This window comes from Mesoplodon densirostris, chromosome 1 (assembly GCF_025265405.1).
Source record: "Mesoplodon densirostris isolate mMesDen1 chromosome 1, mMesDen1 primary haplotype, whole genome shotgun sequence".
Lineage (NCBI taxonomy): Eukaryota > Metazoa > Chordata > Mammalia > Artiodactyla > Ziphiidae > Mesoplodon > Mesoplodon densirostris.
Window position 1 is genome coordinate 6546607 of NC_082661.1, and position 24365 is coordinate 6570971.

The 24365-nt window shown below is 42.2% G+C and overlaps 1 protein-coding gene across 1 annotated transcript in view; it reads left to right on the top strand.

The window, feature by feature from the left end:
- The window catches only part of ADAM12 (ADAM metallopeptidase domain 12), a 406064-nt gene that overhangs the window by 376157 nt on the left and 5542 nt on the right, over positions 1-24365 (top strand). The window contains exon 22 of the mRNA XM_060098411.1: positions 20705-20823. Coding sequence (XP_059954394.1) covers positions 20705-20823 — 119 coding nt within the window. The remainder of the gene's footprint in view (positions 1-20704; positions 20824-24365) is intronic.

Sequence of the window (24365 nt, forward strand, 5' to 3'; positions counted from 1 at the left end):
TATTTTATCGGCAGCACTGTATGTGTATATAGAATACTTTTTTAAGTGCTTGCCAATTACTGGGCATGTTTGGATGTCTCCAATTTTTGCTATTATAAATAGCTCTCTTATTGAAGGTCTAGGTAGATAAATTTTGGACCACTTTAATTATTCCCTTGGAGAGATTCCTAAGAGTGAAAATACTGGGTTGAAAAATGGTATAACCATTTTAAGCATCTTAATGTATAAATTAAACATTTTTTCAGGATGGATACACACTTACATTCCCATACTAGTACAGAGCATACTAGTACTAAGTATTAACATTTCAAAGCTTTGCGCATTTGATACATAAAACAAAATATCTTTCTGTGTAGTAGTTCTATAAATTACTGAAAGGGATGTTGAAGTTTCCAACTATAACTGCGTCTCTTCTCGGCCATCAGTTTTTACTTCATGTGTTTTGAAGCTCTGTTGTTTGTGGTACAAAACAATTAGGATTATTGTGTCTTCTTGGTGAATTGACCCTTTTATCATTATGTAATGTCCTTCTTTAGCTCTGATGACTTTGTTCTAAAATCTACTTTATCTCACATTAATACATTCACCTCGGTTTTCTTTTGATTAGGGTTTGCAAGGTATGTGTTTTTCCATCTTTTTACTTTTAATCTACCTATGTCATTTGACTTGAAATGAGCTTCTCAGAGACAACATATAGTTGGGTCGTGTATTCATCTGTCCCGTCAGTCACTGTCTTTTAACTGATGTGTATAGACCATTTACTTTTAATGTAAGTATTGATATGTTAGAATTGAAGTCTACCATTTTAATGTTTTTATCATACTCCTCTTTCCTGACTTCCTGTGGGTTTGTTGAACATTTTTCACTATTCCATATTGATTCGTCAATAGTGTTTATATTGTCTGGCTGCACTTTTTTGTATGGCTGCCCTAGGGCAGGGTTTCTCAACCTCAACATTGTTGGCATTTGGGGCTGGATGACTCTTTGTTGTATGGGACTGACCCGCGTATCAGAATATTTAGCAGCAACTATAGATTGCTGCTATAGTTTCTACCAACTATAGATGGCAGTAGCGTGTGTAATCATGTCTCTAAACATTGCCAGATGTTCCCTGAGAGACAAAAGTCACCCCTGATTGAAAACTGCTCCTCTAAAGATTACAATATAGGTACATAATTTATCACAGCCTACTAGTATCAATATTTCATCACTTCAAGTGGAATGTAAAAACTTTACCTCCTTTTAGGTCCCTTTATCCCTCTCCCTTTAAGATATGGATGTCTTAAGTGTTACCTTTACATAGTGAGAAGCACTTCAGATGTTGTCATTTTTGCTTTCAAACATCAAGCGTAATTTTTTAAACTTAAGAATGGTTTACAGTATCTACTCACATAGTCACCCTTTCCATTCTTTCTCCACTCTGATGTTCCAGGTTTCTTTCTGTTATCATTTCCCTTCTGTCTGAAAAAACTTCCTTCAGCTATTCAAGTTAGCCATTCGAAAGCAGGTCTGCTGGTGACAAATTCTCTTAGTTTTCCGTCATCTGAAAATGTCTGTTTCACCTTTATTCCTGAAGCATATTTTCAATGGATATAGAATTCTGGGTTAACTGTTTTAGTCTTGCAACATTTGAAAACCGTTGTTCTGCTTCCTTCTGGTCTTTACGGTGATGAGAAATCCACTGAAAAATTCCATCCACAGTCTCTGTTCCAGGGAAGAGATGAGGTCTGTTATTGCAAGGAGGGATGGAAAGCAGGGCTCTGCCAGCTCCAGGATGTGGTGCCCAGTGGGGACAGCAGGGCATGGCTTTTTCCTAGTGCTCACCCAGAGGTAGAGTAAGGTCAGGTATGGTCAAATGTTGCTCTTACTGGGTCACCCTTCTCCTGTTCTTTTAGCTAAAGATAGCAGGCTTTCCTCCGGCGTGTGTGTGTGTGTGTGTGTCTGTCTGTCTGTCTGTCTGTCTGTCTAGTGCTATTGGCATTTCCAGATGGGGGGCTCTCCAGAGCCCAGGCCAAGATATAAAGAAGGGGAAAACAAAAAACAAGGACTCACTACTGGGTCGTTCCTTGAGTTCTGAGGTCCCTAGCCAGTCCATTTACTTTCCTGCAACTTTTAGAGTGTCAGCTGCTTTATGAATTTTCTCCAGGCTTTTTTGTTATAATTTGCAGGAGGAATAGGGTGAAATGTGCTTATTCCATCTTGTCCAGATCTCATTTCTTTTTGCATTTCTTTGATTGCCAGGACACTTGAACTGCTTTTTGTATATCTATTAACAAATGGTGTGCTGGTAAATTGGCTGTCCAAAAACAAAAAAGCCTTGATTTGTAGGTAATTTCTCTGCTGTAAAAACTCCACCATGATCAATTTCAAGTTATTAACGTGATGTCACTGAACAAGAAGTAGAGAATCAGCTGACATGAGCTGCTTACAGCCAGCTCCAACATACAGCTGCTATTAACTGTATTTGTTCTGTAAGTTGTCTGTTCCCATCTTTGCCTATTTTTTTCCTCTGTGAGAGAGAGTTTTTCTTCCTGATTTGTTAGTTGGTTTTTTTTTTAAACATCTTTACTGGAGTATAATTGCTTTACAATGGTGTGTTCGTTTCTGCTTTATAACAAAGTGAATCAGCTATACATGTACATACCTCCCCATATCTCCTCCCTCTTGTTAGAGTTCATTTTCTTAATGGTTTAAGAATATTTACCCTTTTCCAGTAATTTACTGTAAACATCTCCCTAATTTGTCTTTCAGTTTTATTTATTTATGCTATTTTTTGGTATAAAAGGAATTCCAGTTTTTAATATTTAATTTATTAATCTTTGGTGAACTCGCCCATTCCTTTTGTGCTTACGAAGTCCTCTCCCATTTCAGTCACTTAAGATCCACCTATAACTTCTGTTTATTTTGTTGTCTGTTGACCATTCTGTCAACATTGGTTTTGAACCTGTCTTGGATTTACATGGGTGGAAGGGGTGGGCACCTTCTAAACTTTTCTGGACTTATTCGAGAAGCTGATGAAGGCTATGAACCATCAGAAGATGCACCACTACTCAATATTTTGCATGCAAATTTCAGATACTCTCAGAGCCCATAAGCCACTTCCCCAAGGATTCCCTGGTACTGAGGCTTCTCCTGTCTCTGTTTAAGCAGCTTGCCTGTGTACCGTGTGAATCTAGGACTGTCTCTAATAGGAAGGATATTTCTACTTGCTGGTGTCTTTTTTCCTACCAGCAGTGAATGCCTACAGAAGCGACACATTCAAGAGTTCCTTTAAGGCAGGCCCCGAAAAAGGCCTTCATTCTGTTTTATGAAACTGAGGAAATGTTACCCTTTAAACATTAGTAACTGAAAAATCCACACTTCTCACTCCAGGCTGGTGTCTGTCTGTCTGGAGCTTTTCCGAGACATATGATACAGATTAAGCTCTCACTTTCCCTCCCATCACACAGAGGGAACTGGCATTAATTCCGTGCAAGTGCAGTGCCTATTCGGAGGTGGCTCTGGTTCGGCAACACGGATTGAATCCACTGACACTTTGTACTTTAGCATTACTAGTGCCCTGTCCCACATGACATGACAGACACATGGCTACATGGCCAGCCCTGCTTTGTGCATCCAGACTTACCATCTACACTTTCTGGAAGGAAAACGCTGTCATAAACACCACAGTCGTGGTCAGCCTCACATCTGAAGGGTAAGTTAATTCTTTATAGAAAATGTTCCATCATCAAATGTTCTGTGTGATTTTTAAAAATCAAGGACAGTTGAATCAACTCCTTCTCTTGTCCACAAATGGGCCTTTCTGGGCTACCATTTCCTTCTCGGGGAAATGAGCCTTGGAACTCAAGCTTCTCAAACTAACTCCTCAGCCCTGATGGAGGAAACGAACTTTCATTTCCTTTTCATCCTGTCAGCTCTTTTAGAAGAAAATAATTCAGTGTATTCATCTAGCTTTTAGCTGACGGCTGCCAAGTTCTCCTGAACCACAGCCTGAGCATGAAAGGCAAAGTGTGGGCTTGAGAAAAGGCTGGAAAAATGATGAAAAAAATAAGAGGTCACAGGGGTGTGTGGTCACCTACAATTGTGTGCATAGGCAGGGAGCATGATAGACTATCTTTGCTCTGCTTGGCATTGGCCCCTGCCCTACCTTGTATATTAGGTTAGCAATCCACCAGGAATGGGCACTTAAATGAGGAGATCAGACAAACCAGCATCCATTTCCATCATATAAGCCACGACAGAAGCACTGGGGGAGGTCTTCTGCACTGACAGCTGCCGGATAGAGAGTTTATCTCAGGCTCTGGAAGGGAAAGAGGAGGAAAGGAAAACAGGGCTAGTTCCAGGAGTGGCTACAGAAGGATCCCGGAGGGTTTTGAGAGGCTTTCTGATGACGGTTAATCTTAAGGTATTTTAGGTGTTTTTTCTCTGATGAAAAAAGTGTTCAAAATCATCCAATTTTGTACCCCAGAAAAGTCCATTTTACTGTATGATCGTTTTTTAAAGAGTAATGTATAATAAGGGGAGGAAATACACATGCACACCGAACACATGTCTTGAGCAGAATTCTGGAGGGGCATCTTCGGGCAGCAGGCTTGAGCTCTGATGCCCAGGTAGGGGGAGAGATGGGGGCACGTGAGCTCAAGAGCTGTGCTTCATAGAGCGAAAGAATCACTTTCTCTCACCACAGACATCGTTTGTAAAGTCAACCGACTTGACTTCCGGGAGGGAAGGGGGCCCGAGAAGCACTGGGAGAGCCAGCGACTCTAGGAGAAATAACGTCGGACACCGGGTTTTACGTTTCCCTTTTCTGCCCGTACATCCTCAAACCTCAGCGCAGGGGGCTAACCATCGCGGCCTCGTGCCGGTCTTGAGTTGGTCGGCAGATGAAGGAGACGCTGCAGTGTCACCAGGGGCATGTGTGCAGGGGGAGGACAGCCTCCTGCAGAGTCAGGCCTGAGCTGCGGGGAGAGGACCCAGACAGCAGCCTGGAGGAGCGCAGGGTGGGAGGTGGCAGGCGCAGCCCCCCGACACAGACACCACCCAGGGACCCTGAGACCATCACACAAGAGAGGGTCTCAGGTTACTAAATATGAATTTAAAAATAAGTGTGACTCAAAAGACTAGAAAATGTGAAGACATTCAGGTGACATTCTTACCCACCAACACCAGTGTGCCTAACTTTATTCCCGAATGAGAAAAGGAAAGGATCGAGGACAAACTCTGGGAGTTTCATTAAATTTCTAGGATGTGGCACACTGAAATCCTTTATGCAGTTTATTAGAATTAGTAGGCTTCATCCATTCCTTTAAAGTTTAAATAAAAACACGTTCAATGTCACATCTACGAACTAGATTTCTCTGCTCACAGAATTATGTCTAGAGAAGGCTGTGCTAAGAAGTTGGAGATGGAAACGCAGTTTTCTGCTGTCAGTCTGAAATGTGCCATGATTCTAACGGGAGTGGCACCTTCATTCCATAGATGGGCCATTCTTCTAACACATAAAAATCGCCTGAAAGCATCACTTAGCATTTATCTGTATTTGTGTTAAGGTTTGCCCCTTAAAATGGCATTTGAATTATACGTGCTGATGTGTGGTCATACTTGATCTGGACTGTTGTATTTTTTTAAGCCCTTAGTTTCCTGGAAAACGTTAGGACGTGCTTTTTCTCCGTGGAATCTTATCAGTGAGTTATACTACAGAACTGACTGGTTAAGATTGTTTTTCCAGTCAGATTAGCTTCTTTACTAGAACAATAGGAAGCAAAAAACGACGACCGAATCTGTCTCTTAGATTGATTTTGGCTGAATTAAAGTCCTTTCCTGAGACGGCAGATGGGCCTGTGAGAATGTTTACCAAAACCCTCTTTCTGGCACAACTGGTCTGTGCTGCAGAAAGTTCAGCAATGGCAGGATTACTTTCTACTTTTATTCTTATAACCAAGTGGTCTATAGATGCCTATGTGTGTTTGAGTTGTTTTACTAAGTGTTTTGGTATAAGGAGCTTCTCAGTTGTGTTTTGAATTGTTATAAAATAGCAAGCACGGATTGAGCGCCAGTTATGTGGCTGATGCTCCCGGGCTAAGCACTTTGCAGGCGTTTCTAATGCTCTCAAGGAGGCCTAGGAGGCAGGTACTGCCAACAGCCCCATTTGACAGAGGAGGAGACAAGGTAAAGTGAGGCTAAATAGCAAGACCCCCCGGGACTTCCCTGGTGGCGCAGTGGTTGAGAGTCTGCCTGCCGATGCAGGGGACACAGGTTCGTGCCCCGGTCCGGGAAGATCCCACATGCCGCGGAGTGGCTGGGCCCATGAGCCATGGCCGCTGAGCCTGCGCGTCCGGAGCCTGTGCTCTGCAGCGGGAGAGGCTACAACAGTAAGAGGCCCGCGTACCGCAAAAAAAAAAAAAAAAAAATAGCAAGACCCCCCCAAAGCGGGAGAGCCAGGGCTCAAACCCATGTCCTCCGCCTGCAGTCTTAAAATGGGTGCACGAGCAGGTGGCTGGAGAGGGGAGGGAGGCAGAAACTGCAGGAAGACTGGCATGATGAGCATGTTTCAGATCACTGACTGCCTTGATGACCTTTCATTCATTTCCCCCACTTTTGCCACAGAGATAAAGGTGAAGGGGGGGTGGGTACCTTCTGGCATCGTGCAGAGCCTCAGACTGTAACAAGAAAGTCTTGCATCTCTCTTTGCTTTTGCTTGTAACAGTATCATACTCCAGCCCTTCTTGTCTACTATTGTCTTTCTTGGAACCAGCCCTTGTTCAGAACCATAGCAGTAGTTGCATTGCATTCCGGATATTCGCAGCATCTTAAATGAAAAATCCTCCATGCCTTTTCTGTAGAGGTGGAGATTTTCAGTTCAGCGTTTCCGACAAACATGACATTTCTCCTCATCCACACCTTACCTGTGTCTGTAGAACATACAACACACCGTATTTTGTAAAACAAGACTGGCCAGTCTTGTACATCTCTTCTAAGACTGTAGAGCAATCAGACTTGGCTTAAGTAGCCTCAGAGAGAGCGGGGGAGAGCTATTTCAAGGAGCCCTCCCTCTCCCAACCCACACAAAGAGTGATGAACAATTAACACAGGCTCTTATTCGTGAGAATAACTACTCATTCATAAATGCTTTATAAGGATATAAATAGGAGCCAAACAAATTAATTGAGACCATGATTTAGGAACCATCCGGCGATAGCTGGTCGCTCTGAGGTTGAGCCCAAACGTTCAAAGTCATCTTCAACAGAATGAATTCGGTATCTGAATGGATTTGAAAGAGGATTTGCACGCTTGGGACCTGTGTGGGTGGCCAATACTTAAACCAGCACTCACAAGAATCCATTCGTCAAGATGTTCTCCCAAAGTGAGATGAAAATCATTATAAAAGCCTTCGTTACTACAGGGAAGCCTAAAGCTAATAACTGAGAAAACGTGCTGGGAAGCATCCTCTGTGTCTTCTCTCGGCTCCCTAGGTTTCACCCTTTTGCCCAGGTGTTCTCTGAGATCCCCACCCACCGAGCCTTTCTGCAGTCCTCCCAGGGGTCTCCTTACTCAGAGTCACCCGGACACCTGCCCCATTTCAGAAGGCACAAGACTGAGTTATTCATCTCCAGGTACACCTCAGCCCAGGCCCTTGAACACAGTAGACACGTAGGAAATATGCTGAATTGATGTGAATTTTCAGTCGTAAATAATAAGCCTTGTCACTGGCTCACTTACTCCCTGGGGGGTGGGGAGGGGCTGCCATATCAGTGAGTCATGGGTTAGCAAAAATTGGAGCCACTTACTCCTATAAATGTAAAGTGTAGCTACCAAGGTTTTGGACTCCTGCTAACCTCTGCCTGCCCAGTACTTCCAGAAACTTCCGCTAAAATTTGTTGAGTTTCATATCATACACTGATTTTTTTCTCTATCCAAGCCATTTATTTGAAACGCCAACTATATGTAGGATAAAGTCAGCGTTACATGCTTGTCAGTAACTGTAGAAATACAGAACCAGTGAAAACCTTTGTACAACCGTAATGACACTCAAAAGAGAAATGTATCATTGTACAATGCTTCACACACAGGAATTCAACTTTGAAGGTATCTAAATAAAAATACATTCCTTTAAAAAAAATACTATGTACAATTGAAGCGTAAACAAGTTTTACAAAGTACTAGTCATGCAGGTTGTAGAAAACACTTGCATAGGACATGAAATCAGTTTAAGAAAAATTTCTGAGCCTTTAGCATTGAAGGCACTTGACTTTATTCCAGTAACGGTACAACCACAAGAAATGCAGTGTTGTAGAAAATACACTAATATTTACACGACAGACCCATCTGATGTCTCTAAAGTTACTGCACGGGGAAGCACCCTTATCTCCCTGGAGAGAAATCACTTCAGAGTGAAGCCGTTTAACTCATTACAGTAGTCAATGGCATGTTTGTTTTCCACTCACTTCTGTTACTATAAACACCCAGATTGTACATGAAAAAAAAAACCGGATGCCTGATACTTTACCTTTATATTTTGTAACAGGCAATGGATGCCTATAAGTAAAAAATTCCAACAGTGTAAAGGGTTATTCAGAAAACAGTCTCTCTCCCACCTTTGTCACCAGGCTCCCTTCCCAGAAGCAATCATTGCTACTAGACTTTTGTAAAATGTAATTTAGAATACAGTGAAAAGTCTCTTCCACCTGTCTCTCTCTGCAGAGTGAGAGATTATGGAAAATTTGGAAATTTCAGACACTCAAAATTGGAGAGGAAGGTACAGTGAAACCTGGCCGCCCGTCACGCATCTTCAGCAGCCGTCACCTTGCTATCACTCTTATTTCAAACCTTAGATCCTTATTTTGGATTCAAATGGCAGCACACTCCGTACTTCTTTCTACTTTGGTTATTCCAGATCCACCTCATCCTTTTCACTGGCTGTGTAGTATTTCATGGTAGATCCACACCATAGATTCTTTAACCAGTCCCTTACTGATGGCCACATGGGTGGTTTCCAATCATTTGCTCCTTCAAACAGGCATATTCTTGCCCAGGTACCTTGGGCCGATGCATGACGATGGACGTGGGATAAATTACTGGGAGCACAATTGCTGATCAAAGGCCATATGCATTTAGAAATTTGGTAGATGAGGCAGAAATGCTTCCAAAGGAGTCGTCCCAATTTCTGTTCCCCAAGTCTTCACCAATATAGTGCGTTCAGAGGATTTTTTTTTATCTTTGCCAATGTGATAGGTTGGAAAAAAAAAGTATCTACATTTTTCTTCCTAAAAATGAGATGGAGGATCTTTCCACAGGTTTAAAATCCATTTGTTTTTTCCCTTTTTCATAAACTGTGTTGTCGCCTCCTTTGCCACTTTTTTTGTCATGTTTAGAAAGGCTTGTCTACCCAAAGATTACAAATATGTTTTTCTATTTCTTATACCTTCATGATCTTTTCTTCACATTTAAGTATTTGATCCACCTGCTCTTTAGTGTATAAAATGAAGTAGGAATCCAACTTTATTTTTCTAGATGACCACCTAACTAATCCTCAGCACTGTTCATTGTATTTGTGTACTTATTTGTCCATTATTGGCTTATCTTTTCTATATTAGATTTACCTGGTTTCTCCTCAACTCCTCCTACCCCTAAAGAACCAGCTCTAGATTTTATATATGACTTTCCTTTTACTATTGTTAGACCACAGAAACATTACTTTCATTTCCCCTCTACAAATCTGAGATAATATCTCTCTCGTTGGACTTTGTGATAATTAAATGAAAATATCTAACATTATTAGAATGTCTGTAATGTCTTTGCTAAATGATAGTAATTAATTTTTTATTTTACTAATTATTTTCTGCTTTTATCTTTATCACTTCTATTTTTAGGTTTATTTTCTTTCTCTAACTTCTTAGATCATTATTTCATTTTTATTCATACTTTTATTCATACTTGATTACATGGCACATAAGTCTAGGAATTTCCCAAACACTGCTCTGTCTGTACTGACTCTAACTTGTAGTGTTTTCCATATTTATAATTTTTAAATAGTCTATGTTTTCTCTTTTGTTTTCTCCTTTGGCCCAAAGATTGAAATTAATTCTGGGGCTTCCCTGGTGGCACAGTGGTTAAGCATCTGCCTGCCAATGCAGGGGACATGGGCTCGAGCCGTGGTCTGGGAAGATCCCACATGCCACGGAGCAACTAAGCCCGGGCACCACAACTACTGAGCCTGCGCTCTAGAGCCCACGTGCCACAACTACTGAGCCCGTGCTCCTCAACAAGAGAAGCCACCACAATGAGAAGCCCACACACCACAACAAAGAGTAGCCCCCGCTCGCTGCAATTAGAGAAAGCCCACGCGCAGCAACAAAGACCCAACGCAGCCAACAATTAAATAAATTTATAAAAAAGAAAATTAATTCTGTTATTGTTAATATTTTAAATACAGATTTCCCTGCTATCCGAAAGCAGAGCATTCCTGTGAAACCCTTCATAAGCCAAAATGGCATAAAGTAAAGAAGCGATTACCTTGGGACACGTATTGTTAAGGGATGCAAAAAATAAATCGAGATAAAGCACAGATGCTTGCAGACACAGTTCAAAGCTCTGGCAGCTTGATGCTGAGATGCTGAGTGTAGTTCACAGGGACGGACCTTAGTGGGGCCCCTCCCTCTGCTCAGGGTGAGCTGTCTCTACAACGTCTGCTGCCCAAAAAAATGCTGAAAGCCTTTTTTTTGCTTTTTGCCTGTTTTTGTAAAAGCAAAGATCCTCTTTGGATTTCTTTCAGTTAAGTGAAAACAGGTACTAATATAGGTCTTTTGTAAAAGTGGGGTAGAGCGAACTTTGAAAAATTGGGGAATACCTGTATTTAAAATATATAAAAGTAAAAATGATCTAAAATTCACCCATATTTATACTACATAGAAATAACCATTGTTACCTGTCTTTCTATGTATACACCTATTTCAATTTCAGATATATAATATGCATACATTTCTTTTTTTAAAAAAAGGAAAAATTAAACAGTATAGACTACCTCAGCCTCCCTCCAGGTATAATCTCTGTCTGTTTGGTGTTGATTTTCTATAGCACTTTTCAAGTATTTTTACATAAATAGGTATCCGTGAAAATATATAGTAATTTGTGGTTTTCAGTTTATATAAATGGTATTAAACTAAGCATAACAAAATGTGTACTTAAACTCAGCTGTGTTTTACTTTTTGTTTCTGGACATTCTCTTTGGTTCTTATTCAGACATGAGGCTTGTCTTTTAAATACAGTAAGAAAATTTGTTCCAATAATTCCCAAATCTAAACTCTTTGGGTGTGTTACCCCCTCTCCCCCTCTCCCTCTCCCTCTCATGAGCCCTTGCTTCTTTGGGTGCTTGGTCATTTACTATGAACTACTTAATTTTCTGGAAAATTCTCTGGGAGCTCTTTCAGGTCTAGGATGAAGTCTGTTCCTCCAGAGAGGGTGTAATTTGCCTCTGTCAGGTGCCCAGGGCAGCACCAGCTTGAGGCCCCTTTAAATGGCTCAGGGCTTATGAGCCACGCAGATGATGTGATGTCAGCTTCAGGTCCTCAGGGGCAATTTGTGGTTATAGGTTGGACTGCCCAGCACCAAGAGAACTCTTCTTGTGTCTGCTAGGGATGGACAGTAGTATGTGTTTACTTCTAGAATATTCTTACCCTGAGGTACAGTCCTTTGCAGGGCCCAGCTTTATCAGGGAGAGGTCAGGAAGAGAATGGTGCCCTACTGAACTGAGGCTGGTGCTGACCTTCGACTCCTGCATCCCTCACCTTAAAAGGGTATCAAAACCAAAACCCAGGTTTCCCTAATTTGGCCTATAGCTTCAGTGTACTACTTACCCCTCTGGGCTTCTCCTTTCACTTAGATGTTGGCCTGATAACATCTTGCTATCTTGTAGCTCTTTGATGCTTTTAAGAAACATTTTAATATTTTTTTCTTCCCACTGAATTTATTTTTATATCAAAAACTATAATTTTTCATTAAGAAATATTATTTATGTTAACATGTAATGAGTTATTAGTATTTTTATTTTTTTAATTTTTTATTCTTATTTTATGTTGAAGTTGATTAACAATGTTGTGTTAGTTTCAGTTGTACAGCAAAGTGATTCAGTTATACATGTATATACATGTATCTATTCTTTTTCAAGTTCTTTTCTCATTAAGGTTACTACAGAATATTGAACAGAGTTCCTTGTGCTATACAGGAGGTCCTTGTTGGTTATCTATTTTATATATAGTAGTGTGTATATGTCAATCCCAACCTCCCAATCTATCCCTCCCCCACCCACCCTTACCCCCTGGTAACCATAAGTTCGTTCTCTAAGCCTGTGAGTCTGTTTCTGTTTTGTAATAAGTTCATTTGTATAATTTTTTTAATTCTTCATATAAGCGATATCATATGGTATTTGTCTTTCTCTGACTTTATTCAGTATGATAGTCCCCAGTTCCATCCATGTTGCTGCAAATTTCATTCTTTTTAATGGCTGAGTAATATTCCATCTTAAATATGTACCACATCTTTATCCATTCATCTGTTGATGGACATTTAGGTTGCTTCCATGTCTTGGCTATCATAAACAGCACTGCAATGAACATTGGGGTGCATGTATCCTTTTGAACCATGGTTTTCTCAGGATATATGCCCTGGAGTAGGATTGCTGGATCATATGGGAGCTCTATTTTTAGTTTTTTAAGGAACCTCCCCACTGTTCTCCATAGTGGCTGTATCAATTTACATTCCCACCAACAGTGCAAGAGGGTTCCTTTCCTCCACACCCTCTCCAGCATTTATTGTCTGTAGACTTTTTGATGATGGCCATTCTGACGGGTGTGACGTGATATCTCATTGTAGTTTTGATTTGCATTTCTCTAATAATTAGTAATGTTGAGCATCTTTTCATGTGCCTCTTGGCCATCTGTACATCTTCTTTGAAGAAATGTCTGTTTAGGTCTTCTGCCCATTTTTTTTTTTTTTTTTTGCGGTACGCGGGCCTCTCACCGTTGTGGCCCCTCCCGTTGAGGAGCACAGGCTCCGGATGCGCAGGCTCAGCGGCCATGGCTCACGAGCCCAGACGCTCCGTGGCATGTGGGATCTTCCCAGACCAGGGCGCGAACCCGTGTCCCCTGCATCAGCAGGCGGACTCTCAACCACTGCGCCACCAGGGAAGCCCTCTGCCCATTTTTTGATTGGGTTGTTTGTTTTTTTGATATTGAGCCACGTGAGCTGTTTGTAAATTTTGGAGATTAATCCCTTGTCGGTCACATCATTTGCAAATATTTTCTCCCACTCTGTGGGTTGTTTTCTCATTCTGTTTATGGTTTCCTTTGCTATACAAAAGCTTTTGAGTTTAATTAAGTCCCATTTGTTTATTTTTGTTTTTATTTCCATCACTCTGGGAGAAGGATCAAAAAAGATCTTGCTGTGATTTATGTCAAAGTGTGTTCTGCCTATCCAGTCTTACATTTAGGTCTTTAATCCATTTTGAGTTTATTTTTGTTTATGCTGTTAGAGAATGTTTTAATTTCATATTTTTACATATAGCTATCCAGTTTTCCCAGCACCATTTACTGAAGAGACTGTCTTTTCTCCATTGTATAGTCTTGCCTCCTGTGTCATAGATTAATTGACCATAGGTGTGTGTGTTTCTTTCTGGACTTTTTATCCTCTTCCATTGATCTGTATTTCTGTTTTGTGCCAGTACCACACTGTTTTGATGACTATAACTTTGTAGTATAGTCTGAAGTCAGGGAACCTGATTCCTCCAGCTCTGTTTTTCTTTCTCAAGATTGCTTTGGCTGTACAGGGCCTTTTGTGTCTCCATACAAATTTAAAATTTTCTTGTTCTAGTTCTGTGAAAATGCCATTGGTAATTTGATAGGGATTGCATTGAATCTGTAGATTGCCTTGGGTAGTATAATTATTTTGGCAATATTGATGCTTCCAATCCAAGAACATGGTATATCTTTCCATCTGTTTGTGTCATCTTCGATTTCTTTCATCAGCGTCATAGTTTTGGAGTAGTTGCCTCCTTAGGTAGGTTTATTTCTAGGTATTTTACTCTTTTTGATGTGATGGTAAATGGGATTGTTTCTTTAATTTCTCTTTCTGATCTTTTATTGTTAGTGTATAGAAATGCAACAGATTTCTGTGTATTAATTTTGTATCCTGCAACTTTACCAAATTCATTGATGAGCTCTAGTAGTTTTCTGGTAGCATCTTTAGGATTTTCTATGTATAGTATCATGTCATCTGCAAACAGTGACAGTTTTACTTCTTCTTTGCCAATCTGGATTCCTTTTATTTCTTTTTCGTCTCTGATTGCCATGGCCAGGACTTCTAAAACTATGTTGAATAAAAGTGGTGAGAGTGGTCATCCATGTCTTGTTCCTGATCTTATAGGAAATGCTTTCAGCTTTCCCCCATTGAGTATTATGCTAGCTGTAGGTTTGTCATATATGACCTTTATTATGTTGAGGTAGGTTCCCTCTACATCCACTTTCTGGAGAGTTGTTTTTTTTTTTTTTTTTATAGAAATGTTGGGGGTAGGAGTTTATTAATTAATTTATTTTTTGCTGTGTTGGGTCTTTGTTTCTGTGTGAGGGCTTTCTCTAGTTGTGGCAAGCGGGGGCCACTCTTCATCATGGCGCGGGGGCCACTCTTCATCATGGCGCGCGGGCCTCTCACAATCGTGGCCTCTCTTGTTGCGGAGCACAGGCTCCAGACGCGCAGCCTCAGTAGTTGTGGCTCACGGGCCTAGTTGTTCCGTGGCATGTGGGATCTTCCCAGACCAGGGCTCGAACCCGTGTCCCCTGCATTAGCAGGCAGATTCTCAACCACTGCGCCACCAGGGAAGCCCCTCTGGAGGGTTTTTATCATAAATCGGTGTTGAATTTTGTCAAAAGTTTTTTCTGCATCTATCGAGATGATCATATGGTTTTTATTCTTCAGTTTGTTGACATAGTGTATCACTGATTTGTGGATATTGAAAAATCCTTGCATCCCTGGGATAAATGCCACTTGATCATGGTGTATGATCCTTTTAATGTGTTGTTGGATTCAGTTTGCTAGTATTTTGTTGAGGATTTTTGAGTCTATTCATCAGTGATATTGGTCTGTAATTTTCTTTTTTTGTGATATCTTTGTCTGGTTTTGGTATCAGGGTGATGGTGGCCTCATAGAACGAGTTTGGAAGTGTTCCTTCCTCTGCAATTTTTTGAAAGAGTTTCAGAAGGATAGGTGTTAACTCTTCTTCAGTGTTTGATAGAATTCACCTGTGAAGCCATCTGGTCCTGGATTTTTGTTTGTTGAAAGTTTTCTAATCACAGTTTCAATTTCAGTACATGTGATTAGTCTGTTCATATTTTCTGTTTCTCCTGATTCAGTCTTGGGAGATTGTACCTTACTAAGAATTTGTCCATTTCTCCTATTAAATACATTTTATCCAACAATTTTAGAGAGAAGGTAGGTCAAAATAACTCAGCCTGCCATATATCTGGAAATGGATGATCCACCTCCCAACTTTGGTTAGTTCTAGAATGTCTATATTATTATGGCTAATAACATTTACTTTCTGTTTTGTAGCCATAATTCCCACAATTTTGTTACCCTTAGGTCTACATTGAAGGGATTTAGTGCTTAATCTCCTTGCCACTGAGCCATTCTTTTCCTGGCTGGCTAAAGTTCATTCTATTGGACTTCCAGAATTCCTTCCAGAAGAGCTCTTAGGAAGTATATTCCCTGAATTTTGTATGTTCAAAGACACTTGGCTGTTGCTTTATTTTTTCAATGACAGTTTAGGCATAAAATTAATGGATCACACTTTCTTTCCCTGAAACTCTTAGATGCATGCTTCCTCTATCTGCTCTGAAGAAATCAGAAGCTGGCTTATTTCTTTTTTCCTTGTAAGTGACATGACTCTGTATCCTATTAATTATGTCTTAATTCTGATGAGTCTGATTCATTTCACCCAGGGAAACAGTGTACACTTTCAATCCATAGACTTGACTCTTTCAGAAAAGTTTTTACAAAATAAACCTGGGTATCTTTTCTTTCTTTACTATTTGTTCAGATCCCATAAGTGACACCATTTATGTATATGTTGTATTACCTTTGTCTGTGGTCTTTGTCATTTACTGTTGAACTTCTCCTCATTTCCCTCAAGCTGGTCCCCACAGCCCTGACTGTGTTCAGTACTGTCTTGGTCCTTGGTTTGCATTGTTGCTTTATTATTTTCCTTTCCCTTTTCACTTGACTTTTGCCAGCTCCTTTTTCATGTCCTTATGTATACATTTTTGCCAGTGGCTTCTTAGTTTGCCTTTTGTTGATCATGGTTCCTTCCTTCCTTCTTTCAGTAGTTTTGATTAATGTATCTAAATTCCTCTTTAAATGAAGCGAGGTCTTCCTGGAAAAAACAACCAGTTGCAGGAAAGTTGGGGGAAAGGCCAAGTCAGAGCTCAGGGCCACCTTCAAATTGCCCACCTCATGGGGGACCATGGGGGACCATGGGACAGCGGGCTTTGAGGGATAGTGGTGGTTTGGCCTCCGCTGATTTCAGCAGAGACCCTGCCAGGTCCCCTCCCCTGCTCCAGGTGTGCACAGATTGTTGGGCTCATCTGCTGCTCCTTCAGCCCTGACACACACACATCATCTGTGCACTCTGTACTCTTATCCCCGGCAGGCAAGGTGGATGTCTCCCCCTCTGCATTTCACCAGGTTGGCCACGCAGGTGTCCCTTCCGTGGTCTCTCCTCAGCCCAGCCTGCTGGACACTTTGCATCCTTTTCTCATATATTCATGTGGGGTTATACGTTTTTCTCAGAGGTGGAATTTTGCTCCTTCTTGTGCATTTTCTTTACTGTTTTCAGGTGGTTTTAGAAAGAAGGGACCAGGGACATCTTCCAGCTAGGTGTAAAAGTGCTCTTTAAAGGACCTCTGCTTTTTCTGAATAAAGAGTAAAAAGAAGTTGAGGCATTTCCCAGAGAACCAGTTGTCCTTGGTGTTATCATGAAGTGTCTATTTCTACAGGGCCAGGGATGAGCCAGATGGTGAGCGATGTTTATGCTGCCCCGCAGCCCTGCACAAGCTCACCAGGGATCTCTGTGGCATCTCTGGCGTTTTCCTGCGATAACACCCAGTATTCCTGGGGAGATCCCTCTGGATAAGCAGGATGCACTTATTCTTGCTGATCATGCAGAAAGAGATAACAGCTGAGAATTCTCTGTGATGGTCAAAGCAAGGGGCTATATTTGGATCTAAAAATTTGTTCTCATCCCTCTAAAAAATTTGAAATATGTGGCTTTTGCTGAAACATGAGCAGAAAATGGAGAAATGAGACAACTCTATTTTTTTTTTTTTTTGGCTGCATTGGGTCTTTGTGGCTGTGCATGGGCTTTCTCTAGTTGCAGTGAGCGGGGGCTACTCTTTGTTGTGGTGTGCAGGCTTCTCATTGTGTTGACTTCTCTTGTTGCGGAGCACGGGCTCTAGGCACGCAGGCTTCAGTAGTTGCAGAACTTGGGCTCAGTAGTTGTGGCGCACGGGCTTAGTTGCTCCATGGCATGTGGGATCTTCCCAGCCTAGGGCTCGAAGCTGTGTCCCCTGCGTTGGCAGGCAGATTCTTAACCACTGCGCCATCAGGGAAGCCCGAGACAACTCTATTTAATAACAGATCTCGATTTTTCTCCGGTACCTAGAAGTTGAGAGGGAAGAGAAATGGGGATCTGAACTCATTTCCTTGTTTAAAATGAAAATCAATCTAAAGAAATGTTTATTGAGTGTGAGCAATTTGGCCTGGAGTCATTCCTCAGCTCCATTCCCATGGCTCTTTGTGGCCAGGCTGGATCGGACGTCATTGGGAAAGCCCAGGTTCAGGTTTTGCAAAGGCAGCTTGAAAAGCAGTGCCTAAAAGGGAGTGTGGAAGTCCCACTCCTTTCTGCAAGGTCAAGGCACATGCAGCTGGTGCTTCTGCCCAAATGTCTCATAGGCTCCATGCCTGATCCCTGAGGAGGGAGGATACATCACCTTGGACTAACCCCGCTGTTCCATGATGCCAGTTTGTCCCAGTTGGGCCTGGTGGGAAGCTGGCATCTTACCTAGGCAGCTACCTGTTTCATGTTTCCATCAAAACCACGTCATGGGCATGGCAGGAGGGAGGGGGATTGGTGCCTCTGCTGAGCCCAGGTTTGAATCAGAACTTTCAATCAATATCTCAACTGTTTGGGCTTTTATCACTATGGTGACCATATAATTTGTCCTCTAAACCAGGGCACATGAGAAAGACTATGATTAATAAATTAAACACAGCCGTAAATTGGGAATGTCCCAGGCAAAACCAGAATGAATGGCCAACCTATCTCCTAAGCTTCCATGATAAATCCAAATATATTGTGACACACTGTAACATACATCTCACTTTTTCTCCAGTAGTGTAATAAAAACCTGACATTATCTTTACTACCAAGACTAGATATTTATTCATACTTAGTGGCAAAACTAGTATCATTTAGCGATGAATTATTTAATCCTCAAATGTGGGTGCGTGCATTCATTTTTACATTGTGCATATTAGTGTGCTCATTGTTTTCTACCACCTTATAGGAAATGGAGCTTGCTTTAGTGCCGTGGTTTATCACCCAGTGTTTGTTGGGAGGATTATGGTGCTTTTAGATGGTTAAATTCACTCCTTCAATAATAGTAGCTGTGAAGCAGTAGCAGCTAACACGTATTGGTCGCTGTGTGCCAGGCTCTATGCTAAGAGATTAACAGATAATCTCTCCCTGAACCCTCACATCATCTCCTCTCTGCAACTTAAAGAAGTTAAATAACTTGTGTGCTCTCAGAGCTTGTAAGCGTAGAGCCTGGTTGGATATACAAACAGCCTGACTTCGGTGCTTGTGCTCATTGTATGGCCTGTATTTCTAGTGAAGGTTGTGTTCTATTTTACATTCAACAGGCTGTTAATATTTCCATTAATGAGAGCTGATGGAGAAACGGCGCTTTTAAGTCTGTTCCTTGTTCGGTGGCTCTTTCCTATCCCAGTTTCCCCATTGTTTCAAGTTGCTATATTTTCCATACAGCTGGGATCGACAGACTCCTTTGGTAGCTTCCTTTGCTTTATAAAGCTATGTTAAATTGTGACTATATTGTCGCCTTCTTTTAACTGAGCTCCGATTGCTGTGGAGATATAATTTTAGTGGGATGAGTACTATGAGAAATTCAACTCGTATGTGTTTAAATCATCTTGAGTATTCTGGATGTGTGGAATTCTGTGTTCCATGACAGTGTATGAGGTCATCTGTTTATTAGGATGTCCTGTCTTCCTTGAGTTTCTAGCACCATTTCCTACAGACTTTCTGTACATGTGTGAGTGCTTCTATGCTCCAAGGACCAGCGCAGGTGGTGCCTTGATGCCTATGTTCACCCTGGGCCCGAAAGAGAGTGTTATCAACACTCACTGACTTTCCAACTTGGCTCCAGTGAGCCCCACTCTCACAGTAGCCAAGGAAGGGACCCCAGGAGCACAAGTGCCTTTTTTTTTTTTTTTTTTTTTTTTGCGGGGATGGAGGTTGTGCCGGGTCTTAGTTGTGGCAGGTGTGCTCCTTAGTCGCACATGAAAGCTCTTAGTTGCAGCATGCATGTGGGATCTAGTTCCCCGACCAGGGATCGAACCCGGGCCCCCTGCATTGGGAGCGCGGAGTCTTAACCACTGCGTCACCAGGGAAGTCCCACAAGTGACTTTTAATCATTGTTATCTATATTCTGGGAGCTTCCCATACATTATTTTTTTTAGTCCTCATAACAGTGCTATGAGATGGGTCTTGTTTTCTCCCACTTTACAGACAGAGAAGTTGAGGTTCAGAGAAGTCAAGTGACTTGCACGAGTCCCAGAGTATTGGTATTTGTACAAAACCCAGAGCAGATACTCCCAAGTTCATGCTCTACCCACCTTCTACTGCCAACTCCCTCACTGGCCTCTGGTCAATACAGCACCGCCCCATCAGCTTCCTTACAGAACAATATCTGTCCCTCAAACCACTGTGTCTTGGGTTTTCCTTCTGGGTGTCATTTTCCAAGCCAGTTTGTGACTCTCTGAACGAATTATTAGAAAATATTTTGGTAGCAGAACCTTTGTGTATTTCATGGAGGGATGTTACTGACCCCACACTGATGGGCGAAGGATGGTCACCTTCATTGTCTGGTTCGCCCACAGCTGAACAAGTTCTGTTACAGGATTCTGGCAAATTTGAAGCAATGAATGTGTTCTTTGCAAAGATTTTCACCACCTTCTCATGTTAGGCCTTTATAAATTGAAAAGAAGCCTAAAAGCACAGGAAAGTTTACATCCCCTGGTAACACTGGCCCAGAAACACCAGCATCAACTATACTTCCAAGGCCTGGGAACAGCGTGGCAGCTGAAGACCCATATTTGAGTGACTGTAACTAAATGATGCTATGGTTAAATCTTTAACACACGTCACCCACCCTCACATGCACGCACGCACCACCACCACACCTGTGCGGTTAGAGGATCGTATTCAGAACGTTTACAGTAAATGAAACTTGGGCTGTGTAGCAACTTAACCACTCTCCTCTCTCTATCCCACTCTCCAGGGGACTCTAACAACTCCTGAGGTCACTGTCTTGTCCGAGTTCACGGAGATGGTGATCAGACATAATCTTGTGGTTTATTGCAGGGAACTCGTAAGCCAAACCCTCCTCAGAAGCCTCTGCCTGCAGATCCTTTAAGCAGGACAACCCGGCTTGCCAGGACCCTGGGACAGCAGGAGTCTGGGCTCCACCGGGCGCCCATCAGGTTGGTGTGATGCACCCATGTCCCTCTTTTTCTCCCCAAAACTATGTGGGCGCAGCTGCACCGAGCCATGCTTCTCAAGCCACAGGAGGACATGGGGGTGGCGCTGGCGGCTGTGCGTCCTGCACTCCCCACCCCTGGGAACAATATAAAACAGACGTGAGGGCGAATCTAAAGAATAAGCAGGAAGCAGCTGGGAGCTGTAACTGTAGGCATCACATGTCACTCTTAGCAATGATCCCAGCCTACCCATGAGATCAACTCAAGATCAAGTAGAACTGATCCCTCAAAGCTGTGGCTGTTGATCTGGGCTGGGTCATGTCCCCCAAAGGAGAGAAAGCCAGCAAGTGGTGCAATATTATGAAAGCTGAACACCTACCTCCAGAAATCCCACTTGGACCTTGATGGCCTCTGCCCAACCCCTGGGATCCCGAGAAACGAGGTGAGGTTGGAGGGTCATGGATGAAATAAGGGGAATGTAAGAAGTCAGGCTAAAGAAGCTGCTGGGCAGGGGTAACTAGGAGCTTCCCCCTCAGCCGGCAAAATGAATCACCTTTGAAGACTGAGCTGCAGCTGTGGTCATCTCCTACGCCCTCCCCCAGGGGATGAGGAAGGCACAGTCCTGAATCTGGACTTGGGCAGCGAGGTTTAACCCAGTGGTGTGCTGGAGCCAGCCCACACTGCTTTGCAAGAACTATTAAATTTCTAGGAATTTTGCAAGCTAGGTGTTAAGCCTAGCCATTCTTAAAAATTACATAAGCTGGCAATGATACCAGTTATATTGAAAACAAAGGTAAGAAATGCTCAAAGCTCCTTACCTCCTTTTTTTTTTACTATATTTTACTGCAATCCATATTTTTTTAACATCTTTATTGGAGTATAATTGCTTTACAATGGTGTGTTAGTTTCTGCTGTATCACAAAGTAAATCAGCTATACGTATACATATATCCCCATATCCCCTCCCTCTTGCGTCTCCCTCCCACCCTCCCTATCCCATCCCTCCCACCCTCCCTATCCCATCCCTCCCCTCTAGGGAGACTGAGCTGATCTCCCTGTGACATGTAGCTGCTTCCCACTAGCTATCTGTTTTACATTTGGTAGTGTATATATGTCCATGCCACTCTCTCACTTCGTCCCAGCTTACCCTTCCCCATCCCCGTGTCCTCCAGTCCATTCTCTACATCTGAGTCTTTATTCCTGTCCTGCCCCTAAGTTCTTCAGAACCATATTATTTATTTTTTTAGATTCCATATATATGCGTTAGCCATACAGTATTTGTTTTTCTTTCTGACTTACTTCACTCTGTAGGACAGACTCTAGGTCCATCCACCTCACTACAAATAACTCAATTTCGTTTCCTTTTATGGCTGAGTAATATTCCATGGTATATATGTGCCACATCTTCTTTATCCATTCATCTGTTGATGGACACTTACTTAGGTTGCTTCCATGTCCTGGCTATTGTAAATAGTGCTGCAATGAAGATGGTGGTACATGACTCTTTTTGAATTATGGTTTTCTCAGGGTATATGCCCAGTAGGGGGCTTGCTGGGTCACATGGTAGTTCTCGCAACCCACATTCTTGAGATTACAGTATCTGTCGTTCCTATGGGATGAAAATGCCATGCCATGGTGGCCACTGCACATCTCTTCCATGTTCAGCCACATCATGTTGGGAGCATGAGTATTTATACCATGGAAATCAGCAAATGCTATAGATCAGGCCCTCCTCCTTCCCCCCAGTGGTGGGTAGTTAAACATTTACCAGCACACAGATGGGTTAAACCCTCTGCCAAAACATATACCCCCTTAGCAGGCAGCTTGATTTGTGAGCTGCAAAGAACCAAAGGTAGGTGTTGGCCAGGCCCTGGGTTCAGTAATTCAGCATCTCTGAAGGGAAACGCACACGCTCATGATTTCATTACAGCTCTTAGGAAAAATGTTTGGCCCATGAAAGAGATAGCTGCCTAATATAGCTCAGATAAAGCCGGTCAAAGGGTCGGGACAGTGGTTTTAATTCCCGACTACACAAGTACAGAAAAACTGCAGAGCATCCTAATTATTTCACTGTGGTTTGTACACTGATCTTGAAGTTACTTTTCTTGTTCAAAAGGAAAAAACACCACTTTACATGGACATGAAGAGGGGAAGGGCCTCTCTTTTTAAACCTATTTTATTGAAGTATAGTTGATTTAGTGTTAATTTCTGCTTACAGCAAAATGATTCAGTTATACATATATTCTTTTTCATATTCTCTCCATTGTGGTTTATCATAGGATTTTTTTTCAGATTAGTGATTTTTTTTTATTAGTTTCTGCTTTATAACAAAGTGAATCAGTCATACATATACATATGTTCCCATATCTCTTCCCTCTTTCGTCTCCCTCCCTCCCACCCTCCCTATCCCACCCCTCCAGGCGGTCACAAAGCACCGAGCTATCATAGGATATTGAATATAGTTCCCTGTGCTATACAGTAGGACCTTGTTGTTTATCCATTCTACATATAATAGTTTGCATCTGCTAACCCCAAACTCCCACTTCTCTCCCCCACCCTCCCTTCAAGTCTGTTCTCTAGGTCTGTGAGTCTTTTTGTTTTAGTAGATAAGTTCATTTGTGTCATATTTTAGATGCCACACGTAAGTGATATCAGATGATATTTGTCTTTGGCTTACTTTGCTTAGTATGATAATCTGTAGGTCCATCCATGTGGCTGCAACTGGCATTATTTCATACTTTTTTACGGCTGAGTCGTATTCCATTGTGTATATACCACATCTTCTTTATCCATTCCTATGTCGACGGACAGGGAGGTTGCTTCCATGTCTTAGCTGTTGTGAATAGTGCTGCAGTGAACATTGGGGTGCATGTGTCTTTTTGAATTATGGTTTTCTCCAGATAGATATATGACCAGGAGTGGGATTGCTAGATCATATGGCAACTCTGTTTTTAGTTTTTTAAGGAACCTCCATACTGTTCTCCATAGTGGCTGCACCAACTTACACTCCTACCAACAGTGCAAGAGGGTTCCCTTTTCTCCACACCCTCTCCAGCATTTATTGTTTATAGAGTTTTTTGGTGATGGCCATTCTGACCGGTGTGAGGTGATACCTCAGTGTAGTTTTGATTTACATTTCTCTGATAATTAGTGATGCTGAGCATCTTGTCATGTGCTTTTTGGCCATCTGTGTGTCTTCTTTGGAGAAATGTCTGTTTAGATTCTTTGGGGAAGGCTCTCTTTTTAAATGACCTCAAGCAGCGGCCAGTTGCTTATGTCTGCCAGTTGCTGACATCAGTGCAAGCTGGTTTTGGTCTCCTCCTGGAAGGAGAATCCTCTGTATGTTCATTTCCGAGGGAACCCACATGCCCAGCTTTGCTCTGGAGCTGCACTAATACAGTAGCCGCTGGGCACACTGTGGCTGGTGGAAGGTAAGATATGCTGGCAACGCAAATACACGCTGGATTTTTTTTTTTTTTGGCCACACCTCGTGGCATGCAGGATCTTAGTTCCCCAACCAGGGATCGACCCCGTGCCCCCTGTAGT